General features: G+C 46.6%; 1 protein-coding gene across 5 annotated transcripts in view; it reads right to left on the bottom strand.

Moving 5' to 3' along the window:
* KANK1 (KN motif and ankyrin repeat domains 1) overlaps nt 1-27673 on the bottom strand; it is a 249516-nt gene that overhangs the window by 32326 nt on the left and 189517 nt on the right. For all 5 annotated transcript variants that reach the window (XM_066368045.1, XM_066368049.1, XM_066368048.1 and 2 more), the window contains one exon: nt 4262-6931. In XM_066368045.1, the coding sequence (XP_066224142.1) occupies nt 4262-6931 (2670 nt within the window). The remainder of the gene's footprint in view (nt 1-4261; nt 6932-27673) is intronic.

Raw genomic sequence — 27673 nt, 5'->3', positions numbered from 1 at the left:
CAGGCTCACCAGCTTGAGTGTGGGGTTCCTGGCTTGTGCTAGTGGTCACTAGCTCACCTGCTGTCCCCCTGCCCCCGTTAAGGCACTATGAGAAAGCAATCAATGAACAACTAAAGTGCCACAACAACAAGTTGATGCTTCTCATCTTTCTCCCTTCCTATCTGTCTCGCTCACTCTTAAAAAACAAACAAATAAATAAATAATCAAACAAATAAGTGTCAGGGAGTGAGTAGGAATCTCTATGAAATAAGAGCAGGATGAGGATGAGTAAGACATAAATGTAAGCATCTATCAAAATGAACAGTGGGAGGGCTCCCTTCTCTGAGAGTTCTGGCTCTGGGGGCCCTTATCAGACAGGCCTTCCTGGACCACCCCATCTCAAACAGCCTTCCTGGGTCGCCCCATCTCAAACAGCCTTCCTGGACCGCCCCATCTCAAACAGCCTTCCTGGACCGCCCCATCTCAAACAGCCTTCCTGGACCATCCCATCTCAAACAGCCTTCCTGGGTCTCCCCATCTCAAACAGCCTTCCTGGGCCTCCCCATCTCAAACAGCCTTCCTGGACCGCCCCATCTCAAACAGCCTTCCTGGGCCTCCCCATCTCAAACAGCCTTCCTGGACCTCCCCATCTCAAACAGCCTTCCTGGGTCTCCCCATCTCAAACAGCCTCCCTGGACCTCCCCATCTCAAACAGCCTTCCTGGGCCGCCCCATCTCAAACGGCCTTCCTGGGCCTCCCCATCTCAAACAGCCTCCCTGGACCTCCCCATCTCAAACGGCCTTCCTGGGTCTCCCCATCTCAAACAGCCTCCCTGGACCTCCCCATCTCAAACGGCCTTCCTGGGCCTCCCCATCTCAAACAGCCTTCCTGGACCATCCCATCTCAAACAGCCTCCCTGGACCTCCCCATCTCAAACAGCCTCCCTGGGCCGCCCCATCTCAAACAGCCTCCCTGGACCGCCCCATCTCAAACAGCCTTCCTGGACCTCCCCATCTCAAACGGCCTTCCTGGGCCTCCCCATCTCAAACAGCCTTCCTGGACCTCCCCATCTCAAACAGCCTTCCTGGGCCTCCCCATCTCAAACAGCCTTCCTGGGCCTCCCCATTTCAAACAGCCTTCCTGGACCTCCCCATCTCAAACAGCCTTCCTGGGCCGCCCCATCTCAAACAGCCTTCCTGGACCTCCCCATCTCAAACAGCCTCCCTGGACCTCCCCATCTCAAACAGCCTTCCTGGACCATCCCATCTCAAACAGCCTTCCTGGGCCTCCCCATCTCAAACAGCCTTCCTGGGCCTCCCCATCTCAAACAGCCTTCCTGGGCCTCCCCATCTCAAACAGCCTTCCTGGACCTCCCCATCTCAAACAGCCTTCCTGGGCCTCCCCATCTCAAACAGCCTTCCTGGACCGCCCCATCTCAAACAGCCTTCCTGGACCGCCCCATCTCAAACAGCCTTCCTGGACCTCCCCATCTCAAACAGCCTTCCTGGACCGCCCCATCTCAAACAGCCTCCCTGGACCTCCCCATCTCAAACAGCCTCCCTGGACCGCCCCATCTCAAACAGCCTCCCTGGACCGCCCCATCTCAAACAGCCTCCCTGGACCTCCCCATCTCAAACAGCCTCCCTGGGCCTCCCCATCTCAAACAGCCTTCCTGGACCGCCCCATCTCAAACAGCCTTCCTGGGCCTCCCCATCTCAAACAGCCTTCCTGGACCGCCCCATCTCAAACAGCCTTCCTGGACCTCCCCATCTCAAACAGCCTTCCTGGACCTCCCCATCTCAAACAGCCTTCCTGGGCCGCCCCATCTCAAACAGCCTTCCTGGACCTCCCCATCTCAAACAGCCTTCCTGGACCGCCCCATCTCAAACAGCCTTCCTGGACCTCCCCATCTCAAACAGCCTTCCTGGACCTCCCCATCTCAAACAGCCTTCCTGGACCATCCCATCTCAAACAGCCTTCCTGGGCCTCCCCATCTCAAACAGCCTTCCTGGGCCTCCCCATCTCAAACAGCCTTCCTGGACCTCCCCATCTCAAACAGCCTTCCTGGGCCTCCCCATCTCAAACAGCCTTCCTGGACCGCCCCATCTCAAACAGCCTTCCTGGACCTCCCCATCTCAAACAGCCTTCCTGGACCGCCCCATCTCAAACAGCCTCCCTGGACCTCCCCATCTCAAACAGCCTTCCTGGACCGCCCCATCTCAAACAGCCTCCCTGGACCGCCCCATCTCAAACAGCCTCCCTGGACCTCCCCATCTCAAACAGCCTTCCTGGGCCTCCCCATCTCAAACAGCCTTCCTGGACCGCCCCATCTCAAACAGCCTTCCTGGGCCTCCCCATCTCAAACAGCCTTCCTGGGCCTCCCCATCTCAAACAGCCTTCCTGGACCATCCCATCTCAAACAGCCTTCCTGGACCATCCCATCTCAAACAGCCTTCCTGGACCTCCCCATCTCAAACAGCCTTCCTGGGCCTCCCCATCTCAAACAGCCTTTCTGGACCTCCCCATCTCAAACAGCCTTCCTGGACCGCCCCATCTCAAACAGCCTTCCTGGGCCTCCCCATCTCAAACAGCCTTCCTGGGTCGCCCCATCTCAAACAGCCTTCCTGGACCGCCCCATCTCAAACAGCCTCCCTGGACTTCCCCATCTCAAACAGCCTTCCTGGGCCTCCCCATCTCAAACAGCCTTCCTGGACCGCCCCATCTCAAACAGCCTTCCTGGACCGCCCCATCTCAAACAGCCTTCCTGGGCCTCCCCATCTCAAACAGCCTTCCTGGACCGCCCCATCTCAAACAGCCTTTCTGGACCTCCCCATCTCAAACAGCCTTCCTGGACCGCCCCATCTCAAACAGCCTTCCTGGGCCTCCCCATCTCAAACAGCCTTCCTGGACCTCCCCATCTCAAACAGCCTTCCTGGACCTCCCCATCTCAAACAGCCTTCCTGGACCTCCCCATCTCAAACAGCCTTCCTGGACCGCCCCATCTCAAACAGCCCCACTGCGACCACCACTACTCACTAGTCTGTAACTGGAGTTCTTTTCTTCATAGCACATATCACTGACATAGGTCTTATTGTGTGTGACCCCAACTGGAATGTAAGGACAGGAGCCAATGCTCTGCCCATCTGGGCCCATGCTCGTAACCAAGTGATTTTTTTTAGCGCCTCAGCATCTGGATGATGCATCTGAGCCAATTGAGCCATGGATGTGAGGGAGGGGAAGGGAGGGGAAGGGAGGGGAGGGGAGGGGAGGGGAGGGGAGGGGAGGGGAGGGGAGGGGAGTGAAGGGGTTGGGAGGGGAGGGGAGGGTAAATAAGCAGATTGTCACTTCTCCTGTGTTGGGCAAACAAGTGTGTTAGGCTTGCTCTCTTATACTTTGCCTGATTGGTGCATGAACATGGGGCACCATGCGTGCATAGTCTATGTAAGGCTGCAAGTACTTGCCCTCAGGGCTGCAGATTGTCTGCCACCATTGGGAGGGGCCATTTTTTGCCATTGTTTGGTGGAGGAGCCCCCCCCCCTCCATCAGCCCTGAGAGACAGGGAAGCAGTTTTCCCTGCCTGTTTGCTCATCCGCTGTTGCGAGACTCTATAAATGGAAATTATACCCCATTTTCCAGCTTCCTTTACCATCTGCCCAAATTTAATGTGAACCTGCATGGCCACGGCCACTGTCTTACATTCTGTGTGTCCTAACTAGGAATTGAACCCGGATGTCAACACACTGGGCTGATGCTCTACCACTGAACTAACCAGCAGGGCCATTTTATACCAATATTTTTTATTAATAATATACTGGTAATTACAAATTACAAATGAAGTTTCTTTTTATTTATTTATTTTAGTGAGGGAGGGAGAAAGAGAGGAAGGGAGGGGAGGGAAGGAGGGAGTTTAGGACAATGCTCTAACCAACCAACCTATCTGGCCAGGACAACATGAAGGACCTTTTTCAGGCCTGCCTAAATTAAATGAGCAAGTAAATAAATAACTGGAAGACATCATATCGAACCAGCAGTTCCAGAAGATAGCCCCTGGGCCAGCCAGCACTAGTATGAGTTTTCATCTCCTAGCCTTAGTCCTGAGCTAGAGGCCAGGGAAGCTACCAGACAATGAGAAACAGATTTGATTGGTTTTCAATCTCAACTATCATTCTACCAATTATCATTCGAAAGCTTTCTCCATGGTTCTGGCATTTAAAAAGTCCTAATCTCCTAGCAATATACTGCCCCACCCTTTCTCATCCCCCCAGGTAGGAGTGCCACCTACCTGTGACGTTACCCAGACTGATTTTGGGGAAGTCAGGGTTCCGCAGCTCTTCGGTGTTTGCAGACTTCATGACAGAATTGATGGACGATAAGGTGCTGATGAGCTGCGAGTTGAGAGAGCCGATCTGAGAGTGAGGTTCCCCGAAGGCTTCCGCCAGCTCGCTATAGTTCTCAGCCAGCAGCGTCTGCTGTTCCGCCAGCAGCTTCTGGACGCGCTCGATGTAGTGATCCAAGCCCGTCATCATTCCAGACGGAGCTTGGGGCTGGGAGCTCTCTACGAACTCTCCTATGGGCTCATCCCCAACACCTACACTCCTCCTGCTGGCTGTCAGCCCCACACTCAACTGGGCAGGCCCACAAGCAATGGTCCTCATTTTGAGACCAAGCAAATAGTTGTCATTAATATTTATCTGCCCCACGCCCGACTCTTTGGTCTTCACAGCTGATGGTCTGTCAAACCCAGCACTGCCAGAAAGCACTGTTCCAACTCCGATGGACCGTGTCTTGGTGGAAGAATTAACGTCCTTTACCCGGCCTTCTCCTATAGCCACTGTCCGCATTTCTACAGTCCTGGTGCTGGTTTGCTTGTCCAAAGTGCTGAGGGACGTGTTGGTACAGGATTCTGTAAGGGTGGCCGTTTTGGTGTTGGTGAACTGGTTCACTTGTTCCAAAACTGTACTGGTGTGCCGGCTGGTGGTCTGAGGCACCGCCATGATGGCAGCTTCCACCTGGCCAACAGCCTCTGTGTTTATACTGCGGGAGGTGCACTCCTTCGGAGAGCAGACAATCACGTCGACAGAACAATCTCCACAGCCAACTGATCTCACTTCTTTGAGATTCAGGTTGGTCTTGAGGAGGGTCAGGTCATTTACAGACTCTTCCGTGTTGCTGCCCGTTTCACAGACGCTGATTTCCACACCCGTGCTCTTATCACACATCTCCACAGATCTTCCAGAACATTGGTCGTGCATTTCCACCCTTTCTTTAACAATCCACCGATTCATGGGCAGCTCTGGCCCCATGACTTTATTCTTACAACTGGGCTGGCAGGAGATGCCCACGCTACTTGTTTGCACAGAGGTCCCAACACAAGAGTCGACTATGTCCACGTGACTGCCCACCATCTGGTCTTTTGTCTGTACCACTGCCTCCACCATCTTGCTGAAAACAAGTGGCTGGGCCATCATAGCTTTGTCAACTTTTTTCCTCGATCCAGCAGCCTGCAGCTCATGCTTGAGCTTGGTCATCTCTCGGTCATGGGTGGTTTCTTTAAGCTGCACTTCCAGGCGGTAGATCTTTTCCTTTAAGGCTTCTATGGTTTGCTGTTGCAGCTCAATTTCTTTGTCAGCCTCAGTAGTCACCCCAAGCATGGCCTCTGTCACACTGACCCCAGAATTCCTCGTCTCAGTGACTGTCCCTACAGCAGCATCCTTCCAGGACCGGGATCCTCTGTGGTACACAACGATGTCATTCATGTTCTCGTCAGCACCCACGGCCACAGACTGGCACTCCCGAGGCTGACACTCCCCGCCCTTCCTGAGCTCCGAGGCTTCAAAGCTGCTGCCCTGGATCTTCTGCTCCAGGGCCTGCATGTCTGCGGTGAGCTGCCGGAACTCCTTGATCCTCTGTGTGCTCTGCTCCACGCTCTCTATCTCTTCCTCCTCATAGTCAATGTATAATTCCCCGCCACTTCTCTGGGGCCGGGAGGGCCGTTCCAGCTGGGACGCACTCCCAGCACTGTAGGACCGCTTCCTAACACCACAGATGTCGTTCTGGGACGCAGCTCTTTGGTTTTTCAGCTGTGAGGCCAACTGCCTTTTCTCCTCTTGCAAGACAGAGATCTTTACCTGGAGCACAGGGATGGTCCGTACCTGTTCCTCAAGCTCCTTCAGGCGTTTCAGGGCAATGGCCATCTGCTCCCGGATGTGCTGCAGGTGCATGGGGCTCACGTTGGTCACAGGAGTGGAGATCCCTGAGCTCAGGGGACTGTGGCGGATAGAGCTCCCCATGGAAGAAGTGGCAGCAGCTGGGGCATAGATAGTATAGTCCCCGTTGCCCTGGTAGCCATTCTGAAGCTGGTGCATGGCGGCGCTGTGGTTTCCAGAACCCATAAAGGAGGAGAGCGAGCCCGTGGAGCCCATGCCTCCAAAACTGGCCAGCCTGGGCCTTCGGCACTCACCCGGCGTCGCCTGCATGGTGATTCTCTCCTGTTCCAGCCTTCTCCTGGTCTCCATCAGGGTCTTGGTGACATGAAGGTTGTGCCGTGGAAGCTGTGGTGAGGGTGGTGGCAGCTGTCGACTTTCTGGGATGGTAAGGAAAGTGGGTGCGATCTCCAGAGGGGCAGGGAGCCTGGGGACTGGTGTTGCTGTAACTTGGTTTCTGGCTAGAAGGAAGCTGGGGCACTGCTTGTTGTCATCGCTATTGGAAGACGACAAAGACTCCGTGGAAGTCCATACCCCTGGCTGGCCAGGTGCGGCCCTGCTCTCTGGGCATGGCACAGGTGCTTTCCGCCTCTTCTGGATGTTCAGCTTTTTTAGGGTGTTTCCTTTCTGTATGTCGTCCACGTATTTAAGGAAATCTAAGTCTAGTTGATAACCATAGGGTGTCTCCACAAAATAAGGATCTCTCTGTTCCTTGTCATGGTCTCCATTTACAACATCATCTGCTTTTCCTGAGGAATAGAGAGAAGAGATTTTATTGCCATGTAATACACATAATGGTAAAAAGCTAACGTGTGTATATTGCAGTGTGGCAAGCTGGTATGATTAAAGGGTTGACAGACCCACATTCTAATCCTGGATCTACAATTTACCAACTCGGGTGAGTGAGTTAATAAGCCTCTGGGAAATTTAGTTTCCCCAAGTAAAAACAAAAACAAAACAAGCATTGAGTTGTTAAAAAGAATGTAACGAGATAATGATTTTAAAAGAGCCATGCACATAGCAAGTCCTTACTAAATACTTTATTTTTAAAAAGAATGCATTAGGAGACTTACAACCATTTTTAAATAGATAATTTATTTGGTCGTCTACAGTCTCTTTAAGAACGATAGCAGTCTCATTAGGACTTCTATTTTGTAAAGTGTACTCTGGGCACAAAAAGTAAAAACAGAATTGACTAAGTCAGTGCAGATATGGTAAGCAGGGGATGTGAGTTCTGTCGCCTAAATGGTGGCTAAGGGGTCCCAGCACCTGATTGCCTCTGTTCACCTCCACAAGGACACAACTGGCACTGCCTCCTTCCTTGCTGAGAATGCTGGGACACAGGCGACTTTGAGTAATTAACTCCAGCAGCAAGGGTGCAAGAACACAAAGGACAAACCTCAACTCTATTATTTTGTGTCTTCTCATTTAAAAACAAAACCAAACCTGTACCAACTACAGGAAAAGTTTTCTCCACTCTGATTTCTTTTGTACAAAACATTCACTATCCCAAGAATGCCCTGTTTTGTAGCTGTGGTATATGCAAACAGATGCAAAGGAGAATGGAAATAAGGGCAAACCTCTATCCAAACACTGGATCACGTGGTGCTGGGTAAATGCTACTTCTGCCTAAACCAAACATTTAGAAGAGGAAACACAAGAACCTTTCAAGGCACAGACTTTGCTGCTGACCTGAGCTATGCATTTCGACTGGAAAAGCAAGGCCATTTTTGTTTAAATTGTAGGATAGAGGAATGTATTTTCCTAGAGTCATAAGCAGAAGCTCTGCATTTTTAGAGCTATGGGAAAAGACCCAAAAGCAGCGAGAGAAAACACAAGCCATGTATTTGGATCGTAACCCCACCTGATTGCTGTCAAGGTCCAAGTATTTCCAGCAGTTTGGGTTGCCAGCCCGCCCTTCCCACTCCTAACCGACACTGCTGAATATTTATACCAGATATGTGAAAGCTCTGACCAAAGCTTTTGCCTCCATTCGCCCTCTTTCGTCTGAAATGTTGGAGAGAAAAGTACAAAAAGAAGATTGCCAAGCAGAGGAATAAAAAGGTGTGTATTCTTCATGCCCTGATTTAAAACAATATTTGATTGTTCCAGCTGTGGGAATTCAGGTACTAGATTTCAATTCCAAACCATACAGAGAAAGAGTTCTCTTTGAAAGAAATGCTCAGCATCCACCACTTTCTAGTCAAGAGAAGAGCGAGCTGATGAAAGGTGCCGGTGCCTGGAAACCGGTGCTCATGCTAATAGACGGCGTCTTCCCGCCTCTCTTTCCTTTTGAACTCTACATGGACAACACAGTCACTCAAAATATGCAGCCAGACCCGTTTCTAGTGCTGTCTGAAATTCCACTAGGAAAGAGAAAGTGCAGGCTCGGGTGTCAGATACAGGCAGACATCTCACAGGCACCAGCAGCTGGGGCTTCTAAATCAGGCAGCTCCAGACCCTGTGGGGCCGCGGCTCCCGGGGCTCCCGCAGACCATGGGGAACTCAGCCGGGAGGTGAGCCCGCGCGCCACCCGACTTGCTGGCCCCCAGGCCCGCCCGCTCTCGGCACACGTACCGGGCGCCCGCTGCGCTCCCCGCCGGCCCGCCCCGCTGCACCGCACACCGGATCTGCTGTTCCAACGCCCTGCTCCTTCACCCGATAAGGAAAAAAAGGTTCAACAGGCGTGTAATCTTAGCCGGGCCACGAGCGAACACCATAGGCCGAGTGTTCACCAATGAAGTCTCCCTCCGCCTCCGGTGACACCACCCCCGGCACACTCAGCTGTCCGGTATTCCCTGCTTTCTTAATGAAAACAGGAAACCGGAATCGTTCGAAAATGTGCGTCCTTCATTCCAGTGCTGCCAGAAGTAAAAATAAAGCCAGCAATTTAGCCATATCCACAGAGAGGCTCTGTCAGCTGGACCGGCCACTTCTTCAGGAAAGTGTGTTCCTGTGTGGAAACTGGGCGTCCGCAGCCCGCAGTCACCTGAGAGGGGGAGGCACAATTGGCTCCACTGTTCTGCAGGTTCTCCAAGTCCCCAGCAGCGCCCCGGGGTTCCAGAGCGCTGGGAACTCACTCGGTGCCTGGCTCCTCAGCAGTGACAAGAAATTCTCCTTTAACATGAGTCTCAACTCAGCTTTTGCCATTGATAAAAGTCTCTTTAAAAAAAATTTTTTTAAACACCTTTTTCTAGTTACAAAAGTAGTACGTTTAAAAAAAAAAAAGTCACCTACAGACTAAGAAAAAAAAGTCACTCATCTCTCACCATCTACTCTAGTGGCAATAGTTATTATTTTGTTGTAATGCCTAGGTTTTTATAGTTTTTAACATAATTACTTTTCCCACTTAAGCATTTTCAATAGGAGAGGTTTTTTTTTAAATGTTTTCTTTCAAAAAAAAATTTTTTTTAACACACTGATTTAACACCAGGATCTAGAATACAACAAAATACATCACGTTTTTTCAGTGAAATTTAACTGTCATATACTAAGTTATTCCTGAAGTTTACAAAAGTCATGGTCACGATGAATTATCTTCAGATGGACCCGGACTCCTAAATCTGGGCAGCAGGAGAGGTTAGACTTTTACCATGTTAAGGCTTGATGATTTGCTACTACTACTTGAATTAGACTACCTGAAGGCTTTGTAATCTAAGTTTCATTCTCTGGCAACTAAAAAAGTAAGCTGTGTTTTCAAGGTGTTATTTTTTGAACAACTATCCACAGTATGAATTGTTTCACAATTAAAGACATTTAGTGTTACTATTTTTTATATCTGTTTTCCAATGTACTTTTATTACATACATTAACACAAATGGTGCTTACAGGGCCCTCATTGATTTCCCAACTTTCTTCATGTATGTAGTCTGAGCTCCCTATGCTAGACTGTACTATCTTGAGAGCAATAAATTTAATATTTAAAATATCCTTCATTGGCCCTGGCCAGTTGGCTCAGTGGTAGAGTGTCGGCCTGGGGTGCGGGAGTCCCGGGTTTGATTCCAGGCCAGGGCACACAGGAGAAGCGCCCATCTGCTTCTCCACCCCTCCCCCTCTCCTTCCTCTCTGTCTCTCTGTCTCTCTCTTCCCCTCCCGCAGCCGAGGCTTCATTGGAGCAAAGTTTGCCCGGGCCCTAAGATGGGCAGAGCATCACCCCCTGGTGGGCGTACCGGGTGGATACCAGTCGGCAGCATGCAGGAGTCTGTCTGACTGCCTCCCCATTTCCAACTTAAGAAAAATACAAAAAACAAAAAAAACAAAAAAAATAAAATATCCTTCATTATTCCCCTTTCACAACCAGATACAACAATTAACAACATGCTGGGAACAAAGTAGATAATTTTAAAATGTTTCCTGAAGGAATAATTGGATATACAGTATAACATAATGAGTGTTAAAAAACATCTTAATGCTCTGTAGACAGTGTTGCTTGTTCTATATTAGTGGTTGTGTGTGTGTGTGTGTGTGTGTGTGTGTGGGTGTATGTGTGTGTCACAAAGAGACAAAGAGAGGGGGGGGACAGACAGGGACAGACAGACAGGGAGAGAGATAAGAAGCATCAATTTTTTGTTGTCACACCTTAGTTGTCCATTGATTGTTTTCTCATATGTGCCTTGACCGGGGGCTACATCAGAGTGAGTGACCTCTTGCTCAAGCCAGATGAACCTGCACTCAACCTGGCAACCTTGGGGTTTTGAACGTGGGTCCTCTGCATCCCAGTCCGACGCTCTATCCACTGCGACACCGCTTGGTCAGGCTGTATTAGTGTTAAGGACAATTCTTGAAAGATGCTGTTTCAGTAGTTCTCTTTAGGTTGTAAAATTATGGGTGGTTTTAATTTTATACATTTTTATAACATGTAGGTATTTGCCTTTTTAAAATAGGATTACAAGAAATCACTATTTAGAAAGCAAGAGAGATGAACTGAAGGAAACTCCAAGAAAGGTCATTTGGGAGATGGATGAACAAGATAGCAATGGCAAAGACAGCTAGATGTTCCTCAGTGTGTGTTTTACCTTTCCTGCACATTAATAGAACTCCTATGTTTAGCTGGGCAAACCTCCCTTAAAAGACACAGAACAGGCCCTGGCCGGTTGGCTCAGCGGTAGAGCGTCGGCCTGGCGTGCAGGAGACCCGGGTTCGATTCACGGCCCGGGAACATAGGGGAGGCGCCCATCCCGCAGCCGAGGCTCCATTGGAGCAAAGATGGCCCGGGCGCTGGGGATGGCTCCTTGGCCTCTGCCCCAGGCGCTGGAGTGGCTCTGGTCTCGGCAGAGCGACGCCTCGAAGGGGCAGAGCATCGCCCCCTAGTGGGCGTGCCAGGTGGATCCCGGTCGGGCGCATGCGGGAGTCTGTCTGACTGTCTCTCCCCGTTTCCAGCTTCAGATTTAAAAAAAGAAAAGAAAAGAAAGAAAAAAAAAAAGACACAGGAACAGGTCTATGACCTCCTTTCTTTGAGCCTCCCTCCATCCTGCTGCCTGGAATGCAGATATGAAGATTAGAAATGGAATCGCTATCTTGGACCATAAACGCATCCACAGGGATAGAGGAACAACGGGCTAGATGGAGCCTAGCTACTATGCTACCTGTGGAAAGCTTACCTCTGTATTTTTATATGAAAGAGATACTTCCATTTTGTTTAGCTATTGTCCATTTGGCTCTCTGTTACCTGGAGCTAAACTGAATTCCATGTCTCCATGCCCCCACGAAACAAATTAAGACCAGACTTTGAAAAGAAAAGTGCTAAATAATAAACTGGGGTGATGTAACAATAAAACTTTTTTTTTGTTTTCACACACATTTTGTTTAATTCAAGAATTAGCGAAGTGTAAGAAAAACCCCAACAGTCTGAAAAATCTCTAAGTGGGTTATAAGGAGACTCTTAACTGACCAAAAGCCTTTTTTGGACTAACAGAGCTATGTCTACTCATACAGAGCCAAAACCACTGCAGTGCCTGCAACCGGAATCCTGAAAGCAACAACTTCCAGTTCAACATTCTGGAATCAGGGCTGTTCCTGGTGTTTACGAGAATTTTCTGAATGTCTGGAAATCCGAGGGTGGAGACTGCTCCTGGCACCACCTCTGCTGTTGTTATAGAGCTTTACTAAAAGCTTAATTGGGTGCAGAAAAGAGTCCTATTCAGTGGAAAGAGTAGGAGGAAGGATTTCTAAGAAATAAAATGAGGTACAGTCTAGCTGGAGGCAAATAGTAAACACCCTAAACGGAACACTATTTGAGATCAGCCCCAGAGGCATATTATCAACAAAAACAATATGACATCATGCAAATGAGTGATTAAAACATAATGGAGTTAACCAGTTCTGAAGACAAGGTAAGTAATGATAGAAGAGAAGGACGGGAAATGGTGAAGATCCGAGGCAGAGCCTGTTGGTGAAGCTCAAAGGAAGATGAGGTTAGAAGACAGGAGGATGACTGAGTACACAGCAGAGGCCACCAGCCGTGGGTCCTGGGCCAGGGACCCCTTGTCCACTTACTCTCTGTTATGTTGTACAACCAGCCCTGTGCTAGGGGCTAAAAGGCCTCATTGAATATTGTCTTGATAACTGTGTGTGGATTAGACTGAGTTACGTAAGAAAGAGATTAAATTTAAGGGGACCTGTAAAATGTTATAATCCCCAAGTCTGAAGTGAGGACCAAATAAAAAATTTATTAATACATTAATACATTCAATTTGTATTTATAATCACTACTGCTTAAAAAAGCAATCTTAGTAATATATCCTTTCTTTCTTCTCTTTCTTCCTTTCCTCTCCCTTCTATTCTCTTTTCTTTTCTTCCTGCCTCCTTCCCTCTTACTCTCTACCAGGCACTGTCCTAAGAGCTGGGGACACAGTGTGAACCAAAGGGACAAGGTGCCCACTCTCACAAGGCTCACAGTCTAGTGAGAGGGTAGAGTGCATGGAAAAAGAAACCTGAAAATACTGGAAGGCAGAAGTGAAGCAAAAAGGCAGAATCACTAGAATCTATACCGGTGTATCAAAGTAAATGGATGGGTTGCTAACAGTGGACCACACAGCTTCTGGGGGTGGCATCATCATCATCACCATTAAGCTGACTGACCAAGATCAACAAACTGGTGGTAATTCTACTCTTCATTCCTGTATTTACCACCTGGTAAAACTTAATACACTTATGAGAGGGGCTCAGTTTATGGACTCAAGAACAATTTGAAATTTCCTTGCAATTTTTTTTTTGCATTAACAGTGAAATGAAGATATTAATATTTCAAAAATCATATCATTTAAGTTCATAAAGTATTAGATGATTTTAACTTTTCAAGGTAACTGAGCATACTGTCCAAACAAGATTTGGTTTAGGAAGACATGAAAATTAATGTGCTCACTGGGAGGTGAAAGTTTAGATGGTAGAAACTAGTTAGAATACTAACCCGCTGGTGGGATTCACACCTGTTTGTCCCAGGGGACCGTGGACAACACGTTTGGAGACATTTTTTAGTGGTTACAACTGGAAGAAGGCAGCTACTGACATCTAGTGGGTAGAGGCCAGGGATGCCGCTATAAACATCCCACAATGTACGGGACAGTACCACCCTCCCCAACAAATAATTATCCAATCCAAAATGTCTCAGCTGAGGATCCCTGTGTTAAATTTGGTGAGCAGAGTGACAAATTCACATTTAGCAACTGAGACTATGGCCATATATATATATATATATATATATATATATATATATATATATATGTTGTAGACTTCAGATCTTCCACTTCTCAGTGGGACCAGAACATCATGCTCAAGTGAAAGGGTGCTAAAAATGCTAAGAAAAACACTAAATACTTTTCTATGCACTCTACTGCAATGAGCCAATCTTTAATATGAGCAAAAGCACTGAAAGTTTTTGGAATAATGTGTCCTGGTGGACTTTTAAATGGACAAAATTTGATATTATTGCTTTATTGATTAATTAGGATACAATGACGTCTTTGTTCTGGCTTTACTACTGCACACTCTAAGCCCTATTACTATCAACTAATGGGGCCATTAAAAATAATTAAATTCTGTGCCACAACTTCCCCACACTCGTACGTGTTTTTCTTCACCATTGTACCTGACTGCTGAATCTGAAGAACTTTGCTAATCCTCATAACTGTATTGTTGCCTCTCACAAAAAGAAGGAAGACTTGTCTTAAATAGCTGAGTCAGTCCCTGAGAATAATTATCACAGCTTCTCATATTGCAAGTCAGCAGAGTGAGAGAGGCCCCCCCCCACCCCCCACTGCTCAAAGCAGACAAAATGAATCTGAATCAGTTAAGGCCAAGAAGCTGGGGGGGTGGGAGAGGGAGACCAGTAGGATGAATTCGGTGACAGAAATATGTTTTCATGAAGTTAGTTACTCATGGTGTGGAAGTAACTGAGTTAGCAAATCAACTTTTCTAGACACGGACCAGTGGGATAAAGAGACAGAGAAGGGGAACAGGTCCTTCTGAACAGGTTTAACAGGAACGTTCCCCTGATGAGACTGTATTACGGCTTTAAGACCCAAGGAGCTTCCTTGTGCCAAATCTACATGAGAAACACAATAAAAAGGAGAACAAAGTAAGTGTTCCTCATTCTGTTTTAAAATATACTGCTCACAAAAACGAGGGGATATTTCCAAATGAATATGAAGTGATAAAATAGCCCCTCGTTTTTGTGAGTAGTATAGTATGTGGCAGGTGAGATTTCTCTTGCTCTTTCATGTACCAAAGAGTAGTTTTAAACCTGCTCTTTACTCCGCCCAGCCAACAAACCTATCCAACCATTTACACACATGATGAGCAGCGATGACGTGCGAGGACCTGCTCTGTGAAGCCTGCGTCCCTGTTTGCGGAGTCTGCGCTACCTACGCAGTTTCACCCAGACCGCTCCTCGGGCTGCAGCTGCTTCGCACCGCTACCTAAACGCTTTGTGCGAACACAATGACAACATTAAAGAAAGTCGAAGTGGATGCCAGAAGTTCACAGGAAACACCAGGTCAACTGATGGTGCTATATTACATATAAACTGCATGGCTTGTTTATATGGCTACATTATAATGTGGTATTGTTTGTCATTATCTGTAACTCTTCACAACTCCATTTAGCTTCTCTCCCTATATCTTTAGATTTCCTTTTACAGCTGATCTTATCTCTGCTTCTTTAACCTGTCTCCACCAACATTAACCTGCACACTGTCCCCCATTACTATCCCTTTCCAAACTGGCTCCATATTCTACTATTCCCCCAGCCCCGAGAGGGACTGCTGATCCAGGGCAGATGCAGTTATCAGACTGCTAGATGGTCTCTTCCTTGCATTCAGTCAATATTTGTTAAGTAGCTACCATGTGTCAAACACTGCTAGGAGGTAAGCAAATGGGACACAGGGCCTGCCTGGACAAACTGGTTACAAGGGACAGACAAGCAGTTGTAGAAATAACTAATATATATAACTAATAAATAACTAATAAAATAACAACTGTGGTAAGTGTTGTGAATGTGAATTACAGGAGGTATGTTGTGAGCAAGCAGCGACCCCAGCTGGGCTGCGTAGGGAGTGTCCCGCCAGTGCTGTATTTCAGAAGTCCACCAGGCACTGTGTGTGGGATGGGTGTTCGGTGAAGAGACCATATAGGAGAAATTCTAGGCAGAGGAAACAACAGATACAAAACCTGCCAGTTTTAGGAATGAAAAGGGGGCTTTGCATGATAACAAGGGTCACTCGGTGATGTAAACTGGAGACAAAGCCCCCATCACACAGGGTCGGAGCTATGAAGGGTACTAAGTAAGGTAGAAAAACGGTCAGATTTGCATTTTAATAAGACTGCCTTGGCTATGTGCTGGAGTATGTACTACAATTCTCTTCAGTGTCCTCCCTTTGGTTTTCCATGACTTGTTCAAGTCCCCACGAATTTTCCTCTGGGTATCACAAATTCCTTTACACAGTGTGAGTTTCATTTATGTTAGCCATAGTGTTAAAACCACCAGAAGGTAGCGCCTGACTGAATTTGGGGCACCCTGTGGTCAACTCCTTCCCCAAAATACTGAAGAGGAAACTGAGAAGGCCTGACACATCTGAGCTTCTCGGGGCTGAACTGGAGACCAGGACTGGGACTTTGGGTCTGCTCTTCAGGACTCTCGCCATGAGCTCATCCTGCTAATAAAAGAAATATTTTTCCTTAAACCAATGTTTGACTCGCTGCAGAGGAAAAGGCTGTGATTTCCTCTTCTGAAGGTGACTGCAGTATGATAAATCTAATCTGGGAGGGACAAGTGTGGTGTGAGTGAAGGCAGGAAGGGGGACAACAGGATGTAGCAAGTTGAGAGGCTGAATGCAAACTTAATCTGTATTTGAAACTATGATGGGAATAGCGGGGACTGAAAGTGTCTGTGAAGCAGAGACAACACGGACCCTGGCAGCCAGCAAGTGTGTCCGCGGAGGAGGGAGAGAAAGACAGGTGCTGTGCTGCTGCCAACGTCCCGCGCTCCTGGCAGCTGTCCTTACTTCCTGCTCTAGCCACACCTGACCTGGGGCTGGTTTGCCCAACAGGGCAGGGTGAAGACAGAGGACAGGGCTAACCCTGGCCAGATGGCTTGGCTGGTTAGAGCTTCGTCCCAAAGCGCAGAGGTTGCCAGTTCAATCCCTGATCAGATCGATGTTCCTGTCTCACTTTCTCTCTTCCCCTTCCTCTCTCTTTCTACAATGAATAAAAAATTAATAGCAAATTAAAAAAATAGAGAGGAAAGGGTTTGGGGGAATGGAAGCAATGTAGTCCCAACAGTCAAGACTTGTACCTACTGAGTGGTCTCTGACAAGCTGGGTTCCAGGTCGGCTTGCCTCTATAGTCACCCGAGTGTTACTGTCTGGCTGCCTGACAAGGACCTTGATGCAGGTGACCCTGATGGCCTGGGGTGTATGCATGATCCAGAACTCAGATAACATATGCTGCCTACTAGTTGTCACTGACTGTCAGTGCACATACTAGCTATTTAAGACAGGGTCAGGAGTCTATCTGGCTCAGAAACTCTCTTTTGGACTCTCACTGTTCAAATCTGGGATAATTTGAGCATCAAACTTATATAATTAATGATAGTAATAAATTACAGTACAGTGAGTAAATTCTGTATCTTCAGTTTATAATGTTATAATAAATAAAGAAGGAATTATGGAAACAGAAAATCAACACTTCACAACCATCATAACAGTGGCTGGTTCATACATGAATCCATGGATGCTAAGGCTAGTGGATAGACACTTCCTACTTAACAAGAGAACATTGCTCCTGACCAGGCGGCAGCACAGTGAATAGGGCATAGGACTCGGATGCAGAGGACCCAGGTTCGAAACCCCGACTTCACTGGCTTAAGGGTAGGCTCATCTGGCTTGAGTGCAGGTTCACCAGCTTGAGCGTGAGGTTACTAGCTTGATTATGGGGTTCATAGACATGACCTCATGGTTACTGGCTTGAGCCCAAAGGTCACTGGCTTGAAACCCAAGGTCAGTGGCTTGAACAAGGGGTCACCACACAGTCTGCTGTAGCCCCTCCCCCGCCCAGTCAAGGCACATATGAGAAAGCAATCAATGAACAACTAAGGTGCTGCAATAAAGAATTGATGCTTCCCATCTCTCTCTGTCACAAAAAATAAATAAATATATAGAGAGAGAGTGAGAGAGAGAATATTGCAGTGCCCTCAGAATACCTCCACATAAAATCCTTTTTAATCACAAAGGGGAAAATGGTGCCTCTACAATGCAGAAAGCTGACAGATAACCTCATGGACCAGGCGATTGAGGCTAGCATCACATGTCCCTGAGGTCATGCTCTGAGAAGAGCACAGCACCGCTTCTGTGGTGTTCCTGCCGGAAGGCATGGCCAGGGTCTGGAAATGATGGAATCTTCTGAAAAGACATTGTACAAAATAATAGGTCTCTTTTTTTAAAACTGCGAAAGTCAGCCTGACCAGGCAGTGGCACAGTGGATAGAACATTGAACTGGGATGCAGAAGACCCAGGTTTGAGACCCTGAGGTTGCCAGCTTGCGCCCAAGGTCGCTGGCTTGAGCAAGGGGTCACTCGGTCTGCTGTAGCCCCCTGGTCAAGGCACATATGAGAAAGCAATCAATGAACAACTAAGGTGCTGCAATTGATGCTTCTCATCTCTCTCCCTTCCTGTCTGTCCCTATCTATCCCTCTGTCACAAAAGAAAAAAAAAAGAATTAAAATTGCGAAGGTCATGAAAGACAAGGAAGGCTGCGGCGAGAATTGTTCTGGATTGAAGAAGATTAAAGAGACATGACAAATCACACGCACAAACACACGCAGAGATGCAGAACTGATGGAGGAAGTGTGGTTAGATGTTAACCACTCTGAATGTGGGTGAAAGAGTGTGAAATGTGAAATGTGAAAGTCTCTTGACACCAATTTATAAATTAAGTTTTAAATTATTTCTCTTTTTCCTGTTTTAAATGTTTATTTTATTGATTTTAGAGAGAGAAGAAGGGAGAGAGAGACAGAGACAAGAATATCGATCAACCTCTGTGCTTTGGAATGATGCTCTAACCAACTGAGCTGTCCAGCCAGGGCAGTTTTAAATTATTTCAAAATGAATTACACACACACACGTCATTTTAGCTAAAGACAGCATTAGGCATTATTTGGCTCAGAAACTCTCCTTTAGGCTCTCACTGTTCAAATCTGGGATAATTTGAGTATAAAGATAACAATTTTAATCATTACATATGTGTGTGGGGGGTCTATACAGCCATATGAACTGTAAACCTACTTTTGCCCGCCCCTGTATTTAAACCTCCCTCCTCTTGTGCCTGCAGGGTCCCTGGGGTATGGGAGTGCAGTCAGTCAATCACCAGGGAGCACAACCAACACTCCACTGTTGCTCATATGTAAATAAAGGAGCTTTTTTTTTTTTAAACAGGGGCTGATGTCTCTGCTCTCCTATGTTACATCTCTTTGAGGAATTTTACATTTGCTTGGGGTATCCCTGGAAACCTGTACAGCTTCTCAATTACTAATCTTACAGACTGATGTGCTAGGAGTCCCATTAGAGAGAGAATGAAGTCTAAAAGATCCTTTCTGTGGCAATAAAAGCCTTTAACAGTGTAGCCTCGATCCCGCAATTCCCAGCTCCCTCCCCACACCGGACCTCAATCTACAGGCACCTTCCAGCCTATCTGCCTTTGCTCCCCCTGCTCCCCCTCCCAGCACACCAGCCGTTCCCCAGTCTCTTCCATCTGTCAGAATTAGCTGAATCAACCTTAAGGACCAAACCCAAACACACATCCCACCCTTTGTAAGGCCTTCATTTATCTCTTAGTGCTCTGTCTTGGTAAGAACTGGTGTCCTTCCCTCCATTTCCTAGCACACTTTGCCGATCCTGTACCGACATGTGTTATAGTTAGTAGGCACATGGCTGCCATCCCCTAATAGACCACAAGTATCTTGGGGGGCAGGAACTAAACACTATTTAGTTTCCTATCCCTCAGTGGAGAGCATGGTGCTTGGCACACAGCATATTCAATATTTGTTGAAATGAAAAACCCCATGTCTAAGCATATAACAATTAAGTATGGTAGAGAAAGAGCTGTAACGATTAAAATCAGGTACTCCAGGGCCAGACTGCCTGAGTTGGAATCCTCGCTTTGGCACTTTCCAGCTGTTGGTGCAATAGATTCTATCCCAACAGTCTCATTGGGAAAAATAATGACCTGCCTGCTTCACCACGTGCCTGTGGACCACCGAGAACAATGCCTACTGCTGACTATTGTTGGATCACCCTCTGTAGGCTGGTGAAGCATACAGCCCTGGCATCCCAGAGATGACGCAGAACTCCTCTCCTCCACCCAGCCCTGCCCCCCTTTCCTGGCTCCAGAGAAGCTAGGGTTTGAGGTGTTGATTCAAAATCAAATGAGTTTGCTAAAATCTGGAGGTCACCCACTTCCCAGAGTGGACGAGGCAGATGCAGCCGGGCCCTGCAGCAGCACGTGCCTGTGTGCCCGTGCTCACACCGGGGCTCAGGGAGAGCCAAGTGCTGGCGCCCATTTGCTGTGGAGGGAGCCTCACGCCAACATCAATGATGCATAAGGAGGTAAAGTAAAACAAAGCAAAAGTAGGCAAACATCCTCTAACCTTTAAAAATATACTGCTCACAAAAATTAGGGGATATTTCAAAATGAATAATAAGAAGCGATGAAATATCCCCTAATTTTTGTGAGCAGTATATTATGGCCAAGTTAAAATATTTACTTCTTACAATAAAAAGGACAAATGTATGCACTGGTTTTTCTGAATAATCTCATTCTCCTACCTCTACCAAAGTCATAAGAGTAAAGCACTCTTTAACACACTGCGCAAAGATGTGTGTTTTAGATCCACTGAACACCTTCCCATGCAATCATTGAGAATGGCTTGCCTCAATTGGGGGGAGGTGTAATTCTTTCCCTAAATCAAGAACAGGAGCTGTAAATGTTTCCTCGTTCACGGACACGCAATGGGCAGTAGGGATCTGGAATTGCTCAATGCAGCGAAAAGGTCTGGATGTGTGAAACGAGGGGGTTGGTGGGACCCGATGATTTCCAAAGGTTGCTTCCAGCCTCTGCCTCTGTACATGACACAGAATTTCATAACATCGCATGCTATGTGAACAAGTGAAGAAAGAAGTTAATTGCAGCAGCTGTCAGACCAGATGTTCAGGCAGCCAGAGCCCGAGGCCTTGCTCTCTTCTCCTGTCATTCGGCAGCACCTTTCCAGTTGCACTTTAACAACTGTACAACCTCACGGCCCCCAAATGCGACTTCCCTTTGCTGTATCATCAGTTCTACTCCGGGCGTGTCAGGAGTCCAGAAGCCAGGCTGCAGGTGAGCAGCGGAGAGGGAAGCCAGTGGGAAGGATCACTGTCCCTGGGAATGGCATGGGCTGTGCCTCAATAAAGGGTGTATTGTATTCAGGAGGCCCGTGACATCACAGGGGCCTCGAGGTCCCCACAATGCCCTCTTCTCCCGTGTTCAGTGTCAACTACAAGGTGCAAAGACTCTTCACCCACCATCCTTCTGAAATAGCCAAGATGCCACAGGGTCCTCAGTTCTCGCCCTTCACCACTGAGGCAGTGTGCTCTTCAATGCCCAGTGCCTAATTTAAAAAAGGACTGCTGAAATACAGCTCAATTTTCATGCATGCAACCAGGAGAACTAGCTAGGAAAGTAAATACTGTTTTCGAAACTTTCTTCAAAAGTAACATGCTGCTTTAATTGTAAACAAGAAAATGGTCCAGTTCAAAGGGTAATTTTGTGAAAAACTGAGAAGAAACATAAACTGGGACTTTGGGATAGAAAAGGCTTTTCTAAAATAATAGGAAAAATTGGGGGTGGAGGGGCTGAAGTAATTATATGAATCGCAGCCCTTATTTTGTTTTATAGTGTTTATATAAGAAAAAGAAACCAGCTTTAAAGCACACTGAGCAGTTCCCCATTAGAAAAACTGAGCTATAAACAAATGACCAAAAATGGATTTAGCAACAAAAAAGGAAATTCTGGAATTTAATTAAACCACCAACTCAAAAATCTCAAACCTTGGCATATGCGTACAACCTTTCCCTTCTGTAACAATGGTATCTTTATGTTAAGGCCACAGCTAAAGCTGGAGTTTTCACTGAACCAAAAATAAGGTACTGAGTTATCCTTTCCAGCTTGCAAGAAAAGCAAATGCTTCATAGAACATACAGAGCTTGAATTTATATTTCACTTACCCCCTCCTCCCAGAACATCACACTATCCTCTATTTTTCTTTTTTGGGGGGCTTTCTTACTTACCCACCCAGAAACAAAATAACTGATTTTCGGCAAGCAGGAAGCCAAGTCTCAGGCATACTTCCCTCGGCATTAAAGGGACGACACACATTGGCAGGCAAAGAGCTCACGAGCTGTTGCAGAGAATTTATTTATACCCATTTGGAATTTCCTGACCAACTAGCAGCCTGCTGGCTGTGGGGTTTAATGCCAGGAGTCTCGGCGTCAGTGAGACAGCAAAAACTACCAAGGAATGGAACTGCTAGCAAGGATCTTAACAAAAGAGATGAAAACAGACCTCTCCCAAGGCCCCTTCCGATTTTTCAAACTATCCTTCTTAAACTGCTAACCTAGAAATGCAGATGTAAACTTGTTAATTCTAGGGAGAACTTGGAAAGGCAGCAAATGTTTCCTTCTTCTTCCCGCTGACTTATTCCCTGCCCCCAAGCCCTCCAGGGCTGAGAAAGGCTCACTGTTTTAATTTGAGCGCCAGATCAGCAGCCCTCTATGAAGGAAGTGATTCAGTGTTACACTGAACCCAGGCTGGGCTGGAGGCCAGTGGTTCCTTTCCTTGGAGTACTTTCAGTGTATTTTTATTTAATGCAACATACAATTTGAAGGCTAAAAACACTCCCACTTTGTAAACCACAGACCCAAATGTTTTTTAATTTCATATTCCCTTAAACATTTTATCCAAATTAGATCATGTGACTTGCTAAGACAACATCAATTCCCAAACAACTGCATTCTGTTTTAGGGTGAGAGTATCTTTGAGCAACCTTTTGTTTCTGTTTAAAAAGTTAGTAAGAACGGTATGTCCCTCTAATGATTTAAATTCATCACCTGAAGAAAAAAGAAAAAAAAAGAAAAGTTTCTTTTAAATTGTTCATCATCTATGCCCAAATCCACTGGGGAAATGTGAATCTAGAGGAACAAGATTTGTGGAACTTTGTCTAAAGAGCAAACAAGCAAAGCCAGTTCCCAACAATAAAGCAGCGATTAGCAAAGATTAGAGATGACTCTAAATGGCCTGCTTTGTAAACTTGAAAACAGGGGACAGCTATGTAGAGAGAGGCAAGGTTGACAGGAACCCATTGGATTTGCCTAGTTTGACCGGTTCATTTTAGTGGCTGCACCCCTCCCCCACCATGTCACTTCATTTCTCTTCTCACTGCATTCTCCCGTGCACATCTGGTGGCTGGATGCTTTAAGTGATGACCTCTGGGACAGACATTTTTCTGTGTGAACCTACAAAGATTCAACTTTTTAAAGATGATGTGGGACTCACTTAATTTTGTTTTATACCAAGTAAATAAACTGATTCAAAGGGAAATAACAAACTAAGAACAAAGCTTCAAGTGCCTGACCTTTGGAAAATGTACAGAGTCCAAATAGTTCACAATTATTGTACCCAATAACACTAACATTAGAGAAGAGATTTGAACTAGGCCTATTTTTATCTTTTTGGGGGGACTTGAAAAAAAATTTATTGAGATATTTACATCCATAAAAGTCACCCATTTTAAGAGTGCAGTTTGGTGAGTTTTAGTAAATGTATACTAATGTTAGTTGTGCATCTAACACCAGAAGAAAATGCCCATCACCCTAAAATTCCCTTGGGCTTTGTGTGTGTGTTGTGTGTATGACAGAGACAGACACAGAGACAGACAGACAGACAGAAGGATAGGGACAGACATACAGGGAAGGGAGAGGGATGAGAAGCATCAATTCTTCATTGCAACACCTTAGTTGTTCATTGATTGCTTTCTCATATGTGCCTTGAGTGGGGGGCGCTAAGCAGAGCAAGTGACCCCTTGCTCAAGCCAGCGACCTTTGGGCTCAAGCCAGTGACCATGCGGTCATGTCTGTGATCCCATGTCCAAACCAGCAGCCCCGTGCTCAAGATGGTGAGACTGCGCTCAACCTGGTTGAGCCTGCGCGCAAGCCAGCGACCTCAGGGTTTCAAACCCGGGTCCTCTGCGCCCCAGACCGACACTCTATCCACTGCGACACTGCTTGGTCAGGCCCTTGGGCTTCTTTTATCATTTACTTTTAACAGAGAAATTTTTTCTTTGTACTTTTTGAAAAAATTCTGGTATTATTTAGTCACATTATTATATTCCAAGCTAAATATTAACATAAAAAAAACTTGTTCTTAAGAATTAAACTGAGGAAAGCATCAGAATGTAGTGTTTCTTAATCCTGCAAAGAAAAATCCTGCTAAATTTTAATTTTATTTTATTTTTGACTCTGTTCTGGTAAGAACAGAGCTTATTCTACAAAACAGTTGACGGTAATAATCTTTTGTATGTGTGCTTCTATGAAGAAGAAGTCTAGCAGAAAAGTCACTGTATGCAAATAATTGTCTACTCCTTCCATGGAGAGAATTACAAAGGTTGGAATGTGAGAAGAATTAAAAATAGGAGCTCCTCCTACTTGGAAACTGTCAGTCACAAAGGTTCCCACTGTAAAGAGAAAGACACGTGTGTCTGTCTTTACTCCCTAATTTATGCACAAAAAAAGAAGCCAAATGCAGTCTGAGAGGATGAAGATGTTCTAAGGTTTTTGCTCTGATAGGTGGACAGTAGGCAGAAAAGGTGACTCTCAGTGAGAAGGAAAATGGACTATAGACAAGTCTTGTGCTTCCAGGTGGGCTGAGGGCACTAATACAGTTTTTCTCCCATGGATGGCAGACGCAGAGTTCCGAGACTGCAATCAAGCATATGAACCCATTCTTCTCTAATACTTAACAGAATTACTGCATCAAGACTTTCTCTCCTGGGGGCCTCACCCCAAGTCTACTGATAAAACCAGTTAAATGATGTAGTGACTGGTTACAATGAATTATATTTTGTACATCTTTTTCTCTTTTTGTGACAGAGACAGAGAAAGAGACAGATAGGGACAGACAGACAGGAGGGAGAGAGATGAGAAGCATCAATTCTTCGTTGTGGCACCTTAGTTGTTTATTGATTACTTTCCCATATGTGCCTTGACCAGGGGCTACAGCAGATGGAGTGACCCCTTGCTCAAACCAGATGAGCCTGCACTCAAGCTGGCGACCTCGGGGTTTTGAACCTGAATACTCAGCGCCCCAATCTGATGCTCTATCTACTGTGTCACCTCCTGGTCAGGCATATTTTGTGTATCTTAAGATGTATATATCTTGCCTGACCAGGAGGTAACACAGTGGATAGAAGACTGGCTTGGGATGCTGAGGACCCAGGTTTGAAACCCCGAGGTCGCTGGCTTGAGTGAGGGCTCATTCGGCTTGAGAGTGGGGTGCTGGCTTGAGCATGGGATCACAGACATGACCCATGGTCGCTGGCTTGAGCTCAAAGGTCTCTGGCTTGAGCCCAAAAGTCTTTGGCTTGAAGCCCAAGGTCTCTGGCTTGAGCCCAAGGTCACTGGCTTAAGCCCACGGTTGCTGGCTTGAGCAAGGGGTCATTGGCTCAGCTGTATCATCCCTGGTCAAGGCACATATAAGACAACAATCAATGAACAACTAAGGTGCCACAACTATGAGTTGATTTTTGTCATCTCTCTCCCTTCCTGTCCATTTTTCTCTCTAAAAAACCAAAAAGATGCATATACCCTGACATACCCTGGATTTACCTTCCTCCTTCTCTCCTTGATTTCTTAACACTCTCCCAGTCTCACAGACACAGCACAAATGCACTTGGGTTTATCAGTCTCACAACAGCCTCCCTGACCTCGTCTTTCCCCACCAGCCACTGTGCACAATTCCTGTGGACGCCACTGTTCCAAGTGCGTCATACAGATACGAACTCATCTAATCTTCACAAGAACCCTGTGAGGTAGGTATGATTGCTGGCGTTCTGCAGCTGAAGCTCATGTCATCCATACTGCTATTCTACTGCTACTGCCTACTCAGTTGCTACACTGGTTTTACATGGCACTGAAAAGCCACATGCCAAGCACCTTCTTTCCTACAAGAAGGTGGCCCAACAGAACACACTCTCAGGCCTCAATGTGGCACCACTTCATGACATTCATTTGTTCCCTTGCGTTTTCTCCTTCTCTCTCTTTTTTTTGCGCACATGTATGCAAGAAAGAGAGAGAGAGAGAGAAAGTCAGACATTAAGAGAGAGAGCAAAGAAAACTGGGAAAGGAAGCTAACATTTCTGAAGGGTGGGGAGGAGGAAGAGCATGCCGTTTCAATGCTTGTACCATTCCTGCCCCTTCTGATGTACACCCACACCAAACATTCTCAGGCAAAATTCTTCTAGTTTGCAAGGTCAGCTAAAATATCAATTCTTTCTAAAGCTGTCTCTTGTCTTTGCAGCCACCTCTTCTGTCTAGCTCTCAGAGCTGCTTGTTCTTCCCTCTGTTCCAATTCGTGCACACACCTCACATCCCTACTAACTACCAGCTTTGTCTTTTCCATCTCAACTATAGATGTGTCCCATCACTGTAGTAGGTGACCAGGGCTATTTGGTCAATTTAATTCCTTCCAGGAGTCAAACTTTGAGTGTTTGTTTCCTTTCAAAGAGCTACAATAAAAATATCAAGGACTCTGAGCCCATGCCCTCATTCTAGAGCTGAGGCCGGACCCTGGCCCAGAGTGGTGAGAGGAGGACTAACACCTTTGCATTCAAGGTGGAGGTGCCAACGCTCGGACCCTCCCAGTGCAAGCACCTCAATGCCACAAGTTCTCAACTCTGCTGCACAATCACCGCGCCTGGGGCTGTTTCTAAATGTGCTGAGTCACCCCCACCCTCACCCCAGTGAATCAGAATCTACTGGGCTGGGATCAGAGACATCAGCAATGTTAGAAACTCTGCAGCTGCATCTACGCCACAGCCTGTGATGAGAACGGGGCCTGAAACCATGCAAATCCTATAACTCAAATATATTCTTCCTTTAGGCTTAAAGGAAACTGAGAACCAAACTGGGGCAGCCCTTAAAGCAATTCAAGTACCATCAGTGTCCAGATCACAAGTTCCAACACCTTTAGAGTCCGGCCCAGTAGCTGAAAGGAAGGGATGTGGAGGGAGTTAGAAGAGACCAGCGAGCACCTTTCCTCTCCACTGACTACTGCCCAACAGAAAGACAGACTCAGGATAGGCAGAGCTTTTGACTTTTCAAGAGCAGCTGAGAAAACTGATCTTTTTACACAAAATTACCTAATTTAAACATTTTTGGCAACAAATTAAAATTAAAGCAAAACTTTAAGTTGGCCAAACAGAACACACTCCCAGGCCCCAATGTGGCACCACTTCATGTCATTCATTTGCTCCCTTGCGTTTTCTCTTTTTCTCTCTCTTTTTTTTTGCGCACATGTGTACGAGAAAGAGAGAGAGAAAGTCAGACAGTAAGGAAGAGAGACAAGAAGTACAACTCATAGTCGCATCGCTTTAGCTGTTCACTGACTGCTTCTCATGTGTGGCTCCAGCCAAGCCAGTGACCCCTTGTTCAAGCCAGAGACCATGGGATCATGTTGATGATCCTGTGCTCAAGCTGGTGAGCCTGCGCTCATGCCAGTGACCTCGGGGTTTTGAACCCAAGACCTCGGTGTCCCAGGTTGATGCTCTATCCACTTCGCCACCACCGGCCAGGCTCCCTGGCCTTTTCTTTTCTCACTTTCTAAGTGACCCACTTTTTCTCATTTCAAATTGCAAGAGTCTTGTTGGGACAAACTATAAAACAAATTAGAAAAACAATTTTAATTCCAGTGCGT

Source organism: Saccopteryx leptura, chromosome 2 (genome assembly GCF_036850995.1).
Source record: "Saccopteryx leptura isolate mSacLep1 chromosome 2, mSacLep1_pri_phased_curated, whole genome shotgun sequence".
In the NCBI taxonomy this organism is placed as follows: domain Eukaryota; kingdom Metazoa; phylum Chordata; class Mammalia; order Chiroptera; family Emballonuridae; genus Saccopteryx; species Saccopteryx leptura.
This window is presented reverse-complemented; position numbering and strand designations above follow the sequence as displayed.